This window comes from Suricata suricatta, chromosome 13, assembly GCF_006229205.1.
Source record: "Suricata suricatta isolate VVHF042 chromosome 13, meerkat_22Aug2017_6uvM2_HiC, whole genome shotgun sequence".
NCBI classification, from domain to species: domain Eukaryota; kingdom Metazoa; phylum Chordata; class Mammalia; order Carnivora; family Herpestidae; genus Suricata; species Suricata suricatta.
The window spans coordinates 85,911,791-85,927,306 of NC_043712.1; the positions used below are offsets into that span (position 1 = coordinate 85,911,791).

General features: G+C 44.9%; 1 protein-coding gene across 1 annotated transcript in view; it reads right to left on the reverse strand.

The window, feature by feature from the left end:
• Nucleotides 1–15,516, reverse strand: part of LOC115275980 (contactin-associated protein-like 3) — a 149,649-nt gene that overhangs the window by 53,377 nt on the left and 80,756 nt on the right. The window contains exons 9-11 of the mRNA XM_029919691.1: nt 13,752–13,923; nt 5,417–5,523; nt 1,732–1,851 (exon numbers count right to left, since the gene is read on the reverse strand). Coding sequence (XP_029775551.1) covers nt 1,732–1,851; nt 5,417–5,523; nt 13,752–13,923 — 399 coding nt within the window. The remainder of the gene's footprint in view (nt 1–1,731; nt 1,852–5,416; nt 5,524–13,751; nt 13,924–15,516) is intronic.

Sequence of the window (15,516 nt, forward strand, 5' to 3'; positions counted from 1 at the left end):
TTATGTCATGAAATCAGTATTAAAACAAATGCCTCTGCACCAGTTGGACATTCCAAAGGGGCTTTAAAAATATGCACCACGAAAGCCGCATGGAGAAGTCTGGACTGCGTGTTCACTTGTGACGATCAAAGTATTTTTTCTTTTATTATAACTGTACACTGCAGACAATCAGGCAATTGGCTGTCTGTTATTCCTCTTGGCATCAAATGCTTTTTTTTTTTTTTTAACAATTTTGACCTCAGCCTTACCAAAACCTGCCAACAGTTAATTATCAAGAAAACAGCTTCAGTCATTGAAACCTTACTCATCTGGGAGTGTGCCAGTTGGGACCATTTTCATCTTTCCACAGATCTTGAAATTCTTCAGTGTAGAAGGAACTTTGCTCATGGGATTAACCAGGATAAAATGTAGAAGAATCTTTAATATGTCCTAGGCTTCTCTGAAACTGAAGCACGTGGCTGAGAAAAGTGGGGTGTATTATTGGGATGCCAGCATCTTTATTTAGCTTGGTCTGTTCCTGGCATTCACCTGAGCCATGGGAACGTGAGCAAACCACAGCAGGAACTGACGGCCTGTTATAACCTCTGGAGCCCAGAATCATCTAGAAAGATCTTCTTGGCTGTTTCCTCACATGCCTTGCTAATCACACATCTTCCAGAAAAGGGCAACTCAATACATTTATCTCCTATGATCATACTGCGATATTTTGGTCATTATCTAGGATAAAATGCTTGCCCAAAAGCCCCAGATAGCCACATGTACCTCGAGTACAATGCCCTGGGAGCTCTCACATTTTCTTCTTTTTTAAATTTTTTAAGTTTATTTATTTTGAGAGAGACAGAGTCAGCTTGAGAGAGGGAGGGGCAGAGAGAGGAGGAGAGAGAGAATCCCAAGTAGGCTCTGCACTGTCAGCACAGAGCCCAATGCGGGCCTTGAACTCATGAAACCAGTAGGTCATGACCTAAACCAAAACCAGGAGTCAGATGTTTGATCGACTGAGCCGCCCAGGCACCCCTCACATTTTCTATACCAACCTTGGGGGTAGTTTTTAGGCAGGAAGGTAGAGTTGACCCAATTCAGATCAAATCACTTGGTTAGCCCCTGCCCAAATGCTCCAATTTTGTTTTATGTATGAAGTGACAGTAAGTATAAAAACTGCATTAGGACTTTCAGCTACTCACAAACCATCATCATAAATTCACCCACAAATAACTCCTCCTTCCTTATAGAAACTGAAACCCAATCAGGGTGACCTGTGGCCAGAGCAGAGAGACCAAACTATGACCAAGTCGTGGTCACCTTCGAACCCATGCACAGCTGACTCTTTTCTGACCATATGTCTCACACTGTGCAGGACCAAACTCCGTCGTTGTTGGAGTACCTGTTATGTCTACACCACCGGAGTAGCAGGGAAAGTTTCATAAAGGAGGGTTGTTTTCCGAACACGGGGAGAAAAGTTGGCAACAGACACAGAGACATGGGTGTAAAAGAGGCATTTGAATTTGTATCAACTCTATCATTCACTAGGGTGGATGCACTGATCCTTTGAAGAACTTGTTTATGACTTACTTGCATTGATCCACCACATATAAATGCGATTCTAGGACAAATGAAATACTATGTAGGCAGGGTTGCACATGAACGTGCTCCTCCACAAAGCAAAACGTCTTGGTTTTGCACACAGCAGCCGATGACACGAGCTTACCTGGCACATGAAGCTCATCAGCCTACCTGTCATGTTGCAGTGGACGAGAGCAGGGTCCAGCGGGCCGCTTCCGTCTGAGTCGATATAGTAGAGCCCTGAGGAGTCTCCTCGGTGCTTGAGGGCTTCACAGGACTGCTCGTACAAAGCTGGAAAGGACAGGGGTCTCAGCCGGGGGCTGCAACAAGATGGATCCCTCCGCGTGGTTCCTTACACGACTCTTCCCCCAGTGACACTCATTCTGCATTGCTCTCGGGGGCACTTTGTCTAGGGGAGTGTTCCCCGGTTTCAGTCGGGCAGATGAAGGCTCTGAAGCATGGAGCAAAAGATCTTAAGAGGCTCTGAACCCTGCATGCTCTAGAAACGAGATTCTTCCCAAAACCACGGTAACTGGACTCACACAGTCTAATTCTATTCTGCTCAGAATATCTAACCATCTGAACTGCACTGGCTTCATCTCCCTAAGCGATCTGCTATTATCTAATAATCATGTTGACTTTTTAAATTACTCAGGAATTATACTCGTTGCTTACTTAAAACACTCCACATGTGCAAGGAATTGCTTTCAAGGTGGGTTTTACAAATCAGCAACTCTTCTTCACTCAGTTTTTAAAGCGCGTTTTAGAAGGAAATGTCCTTAAGTGCTTTGCAAAAGATGATTCAAGAAAGCTGAAATTCCAAAAAAAGTATAGACACGGAACATTGCTTCGCAAGTTCAATGTATCCTGATTCTTGGTTGAATTTTTTTATATGTGCAGTAAATGCTTTGCTAGCATGTGGCAAGTGATTAACATTTGCAGATAATGGGCTTAATTAATATTCTGAATAAGTTTAAATGAGTAATCAACGGAGCAGTATCTCCCGTGCACATCGCTCATCACCTCGACAGGAAAGACCCTTTGAAAACCTGGAAAGCAGGGAACGGCCGCCCGGAAAGAAGTGCACCGTTGCTTCTGGCACAGTGTGGACTGGATCTTTAAGCCACCATAAGGATGAGGTCTCACATCCAGGAACAGAGAGTCAGGAAGTGTTTGGCCAAGATCCCCCGCAAAGAGAGATCCTGGGAGGGACAGAGAAGGCAGAGTCAGGGCCCAGAACTGATGCCCTTCTCCACTCACTGGGTGATCTACATTTGAAAACCCAGCCTATTTCAAAGAATGAAGAAAAACCCGGAGAAGGGGGTGAGGTGGGGCAGAGGGATTGTTTTTCTTCTCCCTTTTCACAGAGTAAGATCAAAGGAATGTTTGCTAGTCCGGGGATGTTATAAAAGCAAAACATTATTTTATTAAATATGGTCAGGTGTCAAATGTGCTGAATTAGATCAGCCCAGATCAATAGCACGCCTATTACCTTCGACTCGGATGGTCACAGAGACAACATGGATTGCTTTCCCACGGTGTCGGCTTGCATTTTGCCCACTCATGTTTATGTTTCTATTAATGCATAAACATGCTAGTAACTACCTTGGAAAAGTGTCCAGAGGGACACAAACAAAGTGATTACAGTGGTTGTGTTTGGATTGGGGCTGGACCTGCCTGGGGAACAAGGGTAGAGGAAGAAACGCTAGGAAGACACCTGCATTAATCATGCACTTACACCACAAACTAACGGCCTTATGATCCCTTACCGTGGGTTTGGAAATATCTCCCTTTCATTTCGGTATACTGTTAGAGAATCACAATGAAGTCAATGCACTTATTAGACCGAAGCGAATTACTAAGGCCACAAGTGAAAGACCCAGTTTCATACACTTGTTAATTTTCAGAGTGCTTTGGGATGATGTTTAAATCAGAGTTACTGGCAATACTGTAGCCATCATTCCTTGGTCGTTAATACTCAGTAGGTATCTGCTTTGTGTAAGACACCTTGCTGAGTGCGATGGGGGGGGCACTGTAAGTAAGAGACCGCCCCCATTCTTAGCTGGGACTCTGGACAAGTCACGGAGCCTCCCTCAGGCATCCCAGATGGCCCGGCTCCTTCCAAGTAAAGAGGAGCCTTGGAAAATTCTTACCTGACACCATAATAGTAAATGAAGGTACAATTGCTCTGGTTGAATGTAAGGGGTACTTGGTGGGGGTGGGGAGTCACCTCCCTTTGATTGCAAGAGCCTCCTGGCTCTTCTGTGGAACATCCTGGGCTGGGAGGCAAGGCTTCCCGGCCCCACACTGATGCCTGCTTCTCTGGGGTTCCATTCGCACAAAGCTGGATACTTGACAATCCAAGCTCTGCCTCAGTGAATGTTCATGTCGTGTTGTTTCTCTAAAGACTCAGGGAGCGGAGATGTGCAACAAAGGAAGGGGCTCAGAAATGTTGGCCATGATACACAGAAAGGGAAAAAGTAGAATAAAACCACGAACAAGGAAAGCCAAGAATTAGAGAGCAATGAGGCGCTCCGGGGCTCTGTGGCAAGCCTCTAGTAGGTAACGAATTCGGGGTCACTAAAGTCTGTTAGCTGTGACCTTGAGAGAATAATTCTTGAGAAAAGAGGCTGGTGTTCGAGATGGAAGACAAGGGGCGGAGAGGAGGTGGAGAGCCCTGGCTGGCAGCTGTGTGACCTGGAGGCAGGGACCTGGCCTCTCTCTCCTTGAGGGCACAATGGTGGGAAGTAGGGTAGGTCTGAGGAGCAAAGGAGTTGAAACATGCAGAGAACCAGCGAAAACTAGGATCCCAGAGGCACATGGTAGGTTGCCAGTGCGTTCACCACCACCATCGTCAAAGAACCTCAAGATGGTGAGGGTCCTGAACGTGTACCCCGCCTCCAGCCGACATCCAGAGACCTGCCATGTTAGTTCCCATCCTGTGCTCCTTTCTGTGACTCCCCTCACTGGATCTTATAAATACTGACATGTGGTAGCTCATCCTCTTTACTTCGGCAGACAGGACTTGAGAACTAAAACTGGGTCCAACTCAAGGAACAGAGTGACATTATCATGCTGTCAAGATTGTTTCTTGTATTTGGGGTTTTTATTATTTTATATATATTTATTATGTATATTTTTAATGTTTTAAATGTTATATATTTGGGTTTTTTTCCCATCCTATTCGATACTACGTATTCTGAAAATTGCCTTAACATCACTAGGAAATACAATTGATTAAAAATAAACCAGGCATGGGGAACCTGGGTGGCTCAGTTGGTTAAGTGCCTAAGTTTGGCTCAGGTCATGAGCTCACAGTTCGGGAGTTCGGGCCCCGCGTGGGGCTCTGTGCTGACAGCTCAGAGCCTGGAGCCTGCTTCACATTCTGTGTCTCCATCTCTCTCTGCTCTTCCCCCACTTGCTCTCTGTCTCTCTCAAAAATTAATAAACATTAAAAAAATGTTTTAAATAAACAAAACATTGGTCCCTAAAATACTTGTTTTTGTTGTTACGTCTCAGAACATGGTTGCACAGACATCGGCACAAATATACCAAATAATGGAACAGAAAGAAGGGGACACCTGGGGAGCTCAGTTAAGCCTTTGACTCTTAGTTTCTACTCAGGTCATGATCTCATGGTTTTGTGAGTTCGAGCTCTGCATCGGGCTCTGTGCTGACAGCCTGGAGCCTGTCTTCAGATTCTGTGTCTCCCTCTCTCTCTGGCCCTCCCCCACTCATGCCCTCTCTCTCTCTCTCTCTCAAACAAATAAATAAACTTAAAAAAAAGAAATAAAAGGAAAGAAGGACTGCATGGAGATCAGAACAGAAAAAGGGAACAGACAGGTGTGAGGCTTACAGGAATGGCATGTCGCGCCCGTGTAGCCAGTGTGTGCGCAGTCACAAGAGAAGGTGTCCCAGGACTGGGAACATTCGCCCCCGTGTTCACAATAGCTGGGCAAACACCTACAAGAAAACAGATACAACTGCTATTTCCCGCATCTGCTCAGGAAAAAAATGTATATCTTTACACCAACATGTTACAGCAATAGACGGTAATGACAGTGGCTTGAAGAGAAAAACTACAACATGAACAAAAACTGTTAGATCTGTCAAGAAGTTCTCCTACTACAATACCCACGGCAAACTAAGAAACCCAGGAGATGCTGCCAATTGTTATGTATTTGCGACAGATAAATTTTATACACGTTGTGTTATCAAAAAATGTGTTTGTTTTTTCAAAAATAAGGCAAGATTCATTTCTTACCTGACCAGAGATATAAACTGCTAGCAATGGCCATGGGCAGCCACATTTGTTCCCCTCTCTGCTTCCATGCCCTTGAACTAGGACCTGCAGATCCTTCCATGGAGAGACATGGCTGACACCTCCACCTTGTATCTGGATTGGGCATGGACCAGCTCTCAGAGATGGGATATTAGCAAAGATAGAGCAGAGGCTAGAATTTGGGAGATGAAAGACCTATACCTAGAAAACCATAATACATTGATGATAGAAACCCAAGACAACACAAATAGAAAGACACACTGTGCTCACGGATTGGAAGGATATGCGACAATGTCCTATGACCCAAAGCAACCTATGGATTTAATGAAATCCCTCTCAAAACGCCAATAGTACTTTTCACAGAACTGAAAGAAAAAAATCCTAAATTTGTATGAAACCACAAAAAACCATGAAGAGTCAAAATGATCTTAAGAAACAAGAACAAAGCTGGAGATATAATTCTAGATTTCAAACCATACTACAAAGCTGTAGTAAACAAAAGGGTGTGGTACTGGCACAAAAACAGACACAAAGACCAATGGAACAGAAATAAGAGTGCAGAAATAAGCCCACATGGATATGGTCAATTAATCTATGGCAAAGGAGGTAAGAATATACAGTGTTGAAAAGACAGTCTCTTCAATAAATGTTGGGAAAACTGGATAGCCACATGCAAAAAAAATTCTTACACTATACATAAAAATAAACTCAAAATGGGGCTAAAGGCCTAACTTTGTCACCTGAAATCATAAAATTCCTAGAAGAAAACATAGGTAATAACCTCTTGGACATTAGCCTTAGCCATATTTTTCCTCAGGCCAGGGAAACAAAAGTAAAAGTAAACTATCTACATCAAACTAAAAAGCTTTTGAACAGTGAAGAAAGCCATTAACAAAACAAAAAGGCAACTTACTGAATGGAAGAGGATATTTGCAAGTCATCTATCTGAAAAGGGCTTAATAACCAAAATATGTAAAGAACTGGTAAAACTCAACACCAAAAAACCAAATAATCCAATTAAAAAATGAGCACACAATCTGAACAGACATGTTTCCAAAGAAGACATCCAGATGGCCAATGGACACATGGAAAGATGCTCACTCATCATCAGGGAAATACAGGTCAAAACTACAGTGATACCAGTCAGAATGGCTAGTATCAAGGAGACAAGAAATAATAAATATTAAGAAGAATGTGGTGAAAAGGGAGCCCTTGTGCACCGTTGATGAGAATGCAAATTGGTGCAACAACTATGGAAACAGTAAGAAGGTTCTCCAGAAAGGTGAAAATAGAAATACCATATGATCCAGTAATTCCACTTCTCAGCATTTACCTAAGGAAAACAAAAACATGAATTTGAAAGGATATATGCACCCCTGTGTTTCTGCAGCATTATTTATAATATCAAAAATACGGAAGCAACCTAAGTATTCATCCATCCATGAATGGATAAGGCAGATGTGATATATATACACAATGGTATGTGACTCAGCCATAAAATACATGAAATCTTGTTATTTGATACAACACAGATGGACCTAGGAAGTATTATGCTAAGAAAAATTAGTCAGACGAGGAAAGACAAATATCACATGATTCCACTTATATGTTCAATCTAAAAAACAAATAAGCAAACAAAAAAAACAATATAAGAAAGAGAAACAGACTCATAAATATGAGAGCAAAATGGTGGTTGCCAGATGATGGGAGGAAGGGGAATGGGCAAATATGTGAGGGGGATTAGGAGGTACAAACTGCCAGTTATAAAATAAATGTCAAGGATGAAAAATACAGCATCGAGAATACAGTCAATATTGTAATAACTGCCCGGTGACACATGGTAACTACACTTCCCATGCGACAACAATGCTTGTTGACTCACTATGTTGTACACCTAAAATGTAATATGTCAACCGTATTGCAATTAAAAATTTTTTTAATTTAAAAAGGTAGCTCAAGTTAGACCATAGACCTAAATGAAATGTAAAATATCAAACTCTTAAACTCCCCAAAGATAACACAAGGGAAAATCTAGCTGATCTTGTGTTTGGCAATGACTTTTCAGAGATGGTCTATGAAAGAAAAAATGGATAATTTGGACTTCATTAAAATTTAAAACTTCTCCATTAATGACACTGTTGAGGGAATGAAGACACAAACCACAAGGAGTCAGGAGACAGACTTTGCAAAACACACATTTGACACAAGATTGTTATCCAAAATACAGGTAAAACACTTCTATGGGTTTTTATTCAGTTTAATTGTTATTTTGAGAGAAGGAGGAGAGAGGACACAAGGGAAGGGAAGAGGAAGTCAGAGGATCCCAAGCAGGGCTCGATCCCACAAACCATGAGATCATAACCTGAGATAAAATCAAGTGGGACACTTAACCAACTGAGCTGCCCAGAAGCCCCTAGGTAAAACTCTTCTAAAACCTAACAGAGAGGACATGAGTGACCAATTAAAAACTGGGTCAAAAGATCTGAACAGATGCCTTACAAAAGAAGATATAAAGATGGCAAATACACATATGGAAAAACACTCTACATCATCAGTCATTAGGAAAGTACAAACCAAAAATCTGAGTGAGATGCCACTTCACACCCACCAGGATGGCTAAAATCAAAAAGAATAACAGGTGATGACAGGAATTAGAAGGATCTGGACCTTTCTACATTGCTATTGGTGCTTTAGAAGTCAATCTGGAAGTTCCTCAATTAAACCCAGAGTCACCATTGACACAGCAATTCTGCTCCTGGGTACATGCCCAACAGAACTGAAAACGCATGTCCACACAAACACCTGCACACGAATGTTCTTATCAGCATTATTTATAAAAGTCAAAAAGGAGAAACAACCCAAATGCCCATTCAGTGAGGATGGATAAACCACATCTGCCACAGCCTTACAAAGGAATATTATATCACAGCTTTGCCAATGATGCAGAAAAGAAGACCCACATCAATTTAAGGTAGAGGTCCTGGGTCCCGACAAGCCACCCTGCCTCTCAGTGTAAGCTCTAAGTATAGTCACCCAAAAGCCTCACACGTTTGCAGGAGCTACGTAACTATTTATTACCCTCTGGAGCTCAATGCCTTTTCCTCTCAAGAAGTCAAAGGGATGAGTAACTTTGGGTTACTTCTACTCTTAGCACTCTTTAACTATTTGGGAGAGAGATGCTGGAAATAAGCCCATTTTCTTTCCAAGGACACACACAAACATGCTCCTGCTAGGGCTTCCGGCATTTGAGTGGAAGACACCGGACTCTGTGCCAAGAACCAGAAGGTGGGCTTTGTGGGAAAACAGAAAATGTCTCTTCAGCTCCAAGGATTATGTGCAGGTGAGTCTGCATCCGGGCCTCTCCCTTACTGATTGTTGTCCCCATGTCCTTGGCCCTTTTAGTTCTGACTCTCTCACACCTGAGGTCGGCTTCTTCACCCCAAATCTGTTTTCCTGAGAGGACCCAGCGTGCACAAGGAAGACCAGATAGAGGTATGAGCTGTAGTAAGAAAACTAAAATGGCAGCACACTTATGTGTGTGTGTGTGTGTGTGTGTGTGTGTGTGTGTATGCAGACACACCAGTGTGTATCTTAACCTGACTTGAATACTGCTCTACTGCCGAAGACCTGGGATTGGTGGGAAGCGCAAGTCTATTGCATGGGCTGTGTTTGCATGCAGGTGAGGTGAGCTTATCTGGACCAGCTTCTACGGGAAGGGAGGTTATGAATCTCCACACCATGCATGGGCCAGGTTCCTTCGGTTTAGGGAAGATGTGGCCAGAGTTGATGCATAGGAGGGCAATCGGAAGGGGACAGTACTTAACACTCTGATCTCTAAAACACTGCTAAGAGGACAGACTCCCTCCTGGAGGAGAGCCAATTCAGGAAATTCATCGGGGGCTCGCCGGGCTCTGGGGGGTAAAGTGCGCACAGACTGAGAACAGGAAAGAAGAAGATTAATGCTGGCACTTGGGGCATAACGGAGGACACTGATGAAGCGTTCAGCACATGGGAAGTGTCTTGTTCCTGACAGACTAGAAGCAGGAGTCTCTTCTCTATGGTGAGTGAAAAGGAGATCCCTGCTTTGAGATGGACGCGTAAGTAGATGTCATGTTTAAGGTTGTTTCCAACTTAAGGATTTTGCGCTTCTCAAAATATCTTAAGATACAGTAACTAAACCTCCTGACTCTGTCCCTCCCAAGATCATGCTTCTCCTCCATCACTATCCCACTGAGTGGTGATATCACCCTTTATCCAGCTGTCCGAGCCCGAGCCTGAGCCCCATCCTGACTCGTCCCTCTGTGCCACCCACAGCCTCAAGGCACATCAGCTTGTCATTCTGTGCCCCAAACCTGTATGTGCCAGCCCTGCTTTTCTCTTCCCGATGTCAGGCCATCATCCCTTCTCACAGGTAGGCAGCCCCTTACCTGGCCTCTCGGCCATGCCCCCTCTCTCTCGGCCCAACCCACACCCTCTCCCTGCCATGGGCAGTAGTGCTTAACTGAAGCCTTCAGGGATTTCCCAGGGAATCTGAGATCAATGTCCAGGCTTCGGCTTGGCCACCAGGCCTCTGTGGTGCAGCCCGGCCCAGGGAGGCACCCGCCTCTCACCATCCCCTGCTCCTCCCCCTCCCTCACACCCACTGTGTACAGCAGCCATGCTCCAACAGGGAGACTCCTGGCCGCACTCTGGGCTCGGGCACAAGGCTGTACTTCACGGGATGTACTGCCTCTATCACTTGACTCACTTACCCGCCTTCCACCCAGTTGTCCCTCCTCCTCTCTGAAAGCCCTGCCTCCTCCCAAATCCGGCACTCTTCCCCCCTGTCTCCACAGCGCCCCACAACCTCAACTTCAGCCTACTTTTTCTAAGAAACGACGTGTGTGGTGCACAATGTTGCACTTAGCATCTAGAAGATTATCCCTGGCCAAAGGCCAAAGAAGTGGGAAACGTGGCCCCATCAGTACAGTCCATGCCTAGAGGGGTTCAAGACACCAGGCCCATGATTCTAAAAAGAAACTGGGATGGGACTATGTAAGCTAAGGTATAGACATGAAATCCTAGCGTTCAAAACACAACGGCTGTAAGACACACTCCCTCCTCATGGCTACCTCCTCCCAGAAGCCTTGTTCCAAAGAACCCCCCACTTTCCCTGTGTCATGGGCGCCCGGGGAAGACAGAGCACCACACGCATGAGTCCTTGTGTGGCTCAGAAAGCTTTCCTGTGTCCTATGAGATTTCAAACATCCCTTCATAAGCCTGCGGTATCATGAATTATGAACTCCTATGCCTGACAGATAAAACTTACAAAATCACTTGCATTTTAATAATAAATCTCAGCTTCGCCTGAGCCCACTATGACTTGCTCTGGACGGGCAGAGGGTGGGCTGGGCAGGTGGCCGGGCTCAGCACAGCCAGCAAGAGCCTGGGCGTGGATGTTTGCTCAGTGGTATTTTTGTGGGAATCTATTTCGTGGTGCATTGGACATGCAGATGGTAGGTATGGCCTGAAGGGCTAAGAAAAAATGAACATTTTTAGTAGTGGAGACTATGGACACATTTTTAGATGTTAAACCATTAAAAATTGCAATTATTGACTGTATCAGCCAGAGAGCTGATGGCTCTTCTCACACGCACTTACAGAGTTGCCCGGAGCCTCAATTTTTGCTGAAAGGAGGTCACGTAATATCCCAGATGTCTCCATCCATTCTTGGCACATAATTCTAAAAATCATTTTTGGGTGGGACATGGAAAATCTTTCTATTTGGTGATATATTGAATACGTACACGCCCACCTACACATACACCACGCATACTTTTGGGGGCGCTGAAAGACCTGTAGGCTCAAAGGGGAAACCTGCATTTCTTACGTAAGAAAAAGTAATTATGACCACATCATGCTTTGTGAGGGAATTCCCCCAGGCACCAGACTAACTTCCTACAAATGAACAGAATGTGAACTATGCACTTGAACATCGCCATTAAAGAAATGAAGTTCTCATGAGTTAATATTTCACGTGCTGGAATTTACGGTTTTCTAATAAGCTGCCAGATTGCGATGTAACCTGGAGTTTACTGGATATGATGTGGGATTCCGATTAGTGTTACACTTGGAACAGATCTGCCGCAGGGCGCCGACGCGGCTGGCGCCATCAGCCGAGCGTCTGACTCCGGCTCCGCCTCGGGCTCCGCGCTGCCAGCACGGAGCTTGGGATTCTCCTTCCCCTTCTCTCTCTGCCCCTGCCCGACTCTCGCTCGTTCTCTCTCTCTCTCAAAAATAAACATCAAAAAACATCTTAAAGAAATAGAGTAACCGCACAAAGCACGTTGCAAAGTGTGAACTTGGAAGGGGTGGGCCACCCATGGACGTGCGAGGGTGTCTGAGTGTTTGTTTATTCACCAGGAATCCATAGCACTCCTACCGCATGAGTCACACGCAGAGAGAGTTAGTCCCTTTGAGCCAAAATAACTGAAAGTCGGAGAGTGTGACTAATAAGACCATTTGAATAAAGTTGCAGTGCTTAGCAATTTTAACATGTTGTTTCAAAGTTTTTCTCTCTTATCAAGGTATGACTGACTCACAACACTATATGAGTTTCAGGTACAACATGATGATTTGATATTTGTATATTGTACTGTGAAATGACCACCACAGGAAGTCAAGTTAACATCCGTCACCGCACAGAGTTGCAAAAACATTTTTTTCTTGCGATGAGGACTTTCCAGACCTCCTTGCTTAGCAACTTTCAAATATGCAAGACAGTATTGTTAACTCGAGCCATTATGCTGCTGCACATGACATCCCCATGGTATTTCTTGTATAACTGGAAAATTGTGCCTTTTTTTTTTTTGAGAAAGAGAGCACGCACAGGCAGGGGAGGGTCAGAGAGAGAGAGAGAGATAGAGGGATAGAGAATCCCCAGCAGTCTCTGTGCTGATAGCACATAAGTGGGGCTCGATCCCACGAACCGTGAGATCACAACCTGAGCGAATATCAAGAATCAGATGCTCAACCGACTGAGCCACCCAGGCGCCCCTGTGCCTTTTCACCCCTTTCAGCCACCCCCACCCCCACCCTCGCCACTGGCACCGCCAATCTGCTCTCTATAAGAGCTTTGCGTGCCTCTTCTCCCTCAGCGAGCCAGTACTGTGTTCGCTATGCGGTAACTGGGCTCTTTCCTATATTTACGTGACCAGAAATGCCCAAACGCTCAACCTTTCTCTGAGGAATAGTTACTCGAAAAATAGTTCATTGTCCACGCAGAGAAGGGAGGTGGGGTGAATCCAGCTGACCACACGGACTCACTGGTCCTCAGAGGTTCATTATCTCCTTAGAATATTCAAATCTGTTTTGTGCAGTGGAAAAATTCTTAAAAGTATTTCTACTCCTCAGTATTCTTTTTTAGTGTTTATTTATTTTTGTGAGACAGAGAGACAGAGCACGAGCAGGGGAGGGGTAGAGAGAGATGGAGACACAGAATTGGAAGCAGGATCCAGGCTCTGAGCTGTCAGCGCAGAGCCCAACACGGGGCTCGAACCCATGAAACGTGAGATCATGACCTGAGCCGAAGTCGGACAGTTAACTGACTGAGCCCCCCAGACGCCCCTTTACTCATCAGTATTTACACTCAATAATAACAGCACCATCGAGAGAATTCTGTGAGAATGAGTGGCTTGGGGACACAAGGAAAATTCATGAGTGTGTCTTCTAAGACAATAGCACCATTCAAAGGAGAATTGCTTAAAAGGAAAGATTGTCATTTTCTTGTTTTCAATGTAATTAGAACTTTTCCACATAGACTGGACATCAGGGAGACAGAAGGCACTAGAAGAAGGCGCTCTTTCTCAGCTGTACATCTGTTTTTAATAATTGAAATCAAGTCTGCTAAAATGACTCAGGATGGCCTTACCTGTCTGTGAGGCCGCAGGTGTCTATCTGGAGGTCACGGAAACTCCCCAGCGCCCCCTGCTGCACTGCAATGGGATCGACCGCCTTGTCGCCAATGGAGATGAGCCTCAGGCAGCCCTGAAAGTGGCCCAGGGGACCTCCACATCCAGACCCAGAGACGCTCTCGGGGCAGCCTGAAAGAACACGGAGACACACAAAGGAGAAAGTCAACAGTCGTGACCAAAATAGTGCACAGTATGCTTCAGCCAGGTTTGCTCCCTCTCCCTAGGACGCGGCTTCCTAACTTCTCGGGAGGGTCACACTGCTCACGGGTGGGGTGGCGGGTGGCTGAAGAGAACAGGGATTTGGTAAAGCACAGAAATAATGAGTGGAAGCAGGCTTACAGGTGGATGAGCCGAAGAGAGGACCTATAATCCTCCCGACAGAGTCAAGGCACATTTAATTTAAGCAAAATTTGATTCTTCTTTTGAAAGCACACAGAGGAAAGTATTCTTTTTAGCATGATGTAAAACTATGTGAACTAAAGGGCATGTGATAACAGAATCAGAGAAAAGCCTCACAGGCACACTAGGACTTGCTAAATTTAAAATACTTGATAAATAATCATGTAATGTGAGATTTCTACTCTATGATCATGTGTGTGCATGCATGCACAGGCATATTTAAAACAGGGTTTGAACACAGCTGGTCAAAGAGGGGCGCCTGGGTGGCTCAGTCTGTTGGTGTCTGACTTCAGCTCCGGTCATGATCTCCTGGTTTGTGAGTCTGAGCCCCTCACTGGGCTCTGTGCTGATGGCTCAGAGCCTGGAGCCTGCTTCCGATTCTGTGTCTCCCTCTGTCTCTCTCTGCCCTCGCCCCTCGTGCCCTCTCTCCCTCTCTCCCTCTCTCTCTCTCAGAAATAATGAATGAATAAACTTTAAAAAAAGGAAAAGAAACATAGTATGTATGTGGAATGTCCACTCTATAGGTGCATGTGTGCACACGGCACAGGCGTATTTCAAGTTTTTCAATGTTTATTTATTGAAATAACCACCAGAGTATGAGTGGTGGAGGGCAGAGAGAGAGAGAGGGAGGCAGACCGTGGGTGGGAGAGGGACCGAGAGAGAGGGAGACAGAATCTGAAGCAGACTCCAGGCTCTGAGCTCTGAGCACGGAGCCTGACACGGGGTTGAACCCATGAACCGTGAGATCATGATGTGAGCTGAAGTCAGATGCTCAACCGACTGAGCCCCCAGGTGCCCCAAGCACAGGCATGTTTAAAACAGCGCTTGAGGCTAACTGCTCAGGGAGACCTAAGAGTAATTTATACTTACATTTCTAATTGTTTCTGAATTAAGCAATTTAACCAAATACCTTTTAACATTAACATACAGAATGAACCAGGATCTCACGAAGATATGACACTGAAAATAACACAGAAAAATCAGCATCAGACTGTTCCGTGAAAAAGAGAAATGGGCTTTGAGTGTTTTCAATAATAAGATACATTTTACAAGTCATGCTGCAGTCACTAATTGGTTTGCTGTAAATCACTGTTAGGTTCCTGAAGCACGGGGCCACCAGCAGACGTGGCTCACCGTGGCTCACCCCGGAAAGCAAATCAAAGTCTGGCCTATAAATGTCTCCAGGTTCTGAAATGGAGACCTAAGGACAACCCATTACAAAGTGCTAACCGTGCTGTAAGCTGCAGCCAATCAATAACTTCCTTTCTTTGCTTCGGCTCCTTCTCCAGGGAAGTCTGTCCGCGGATTCGGCGGATGGAGCCC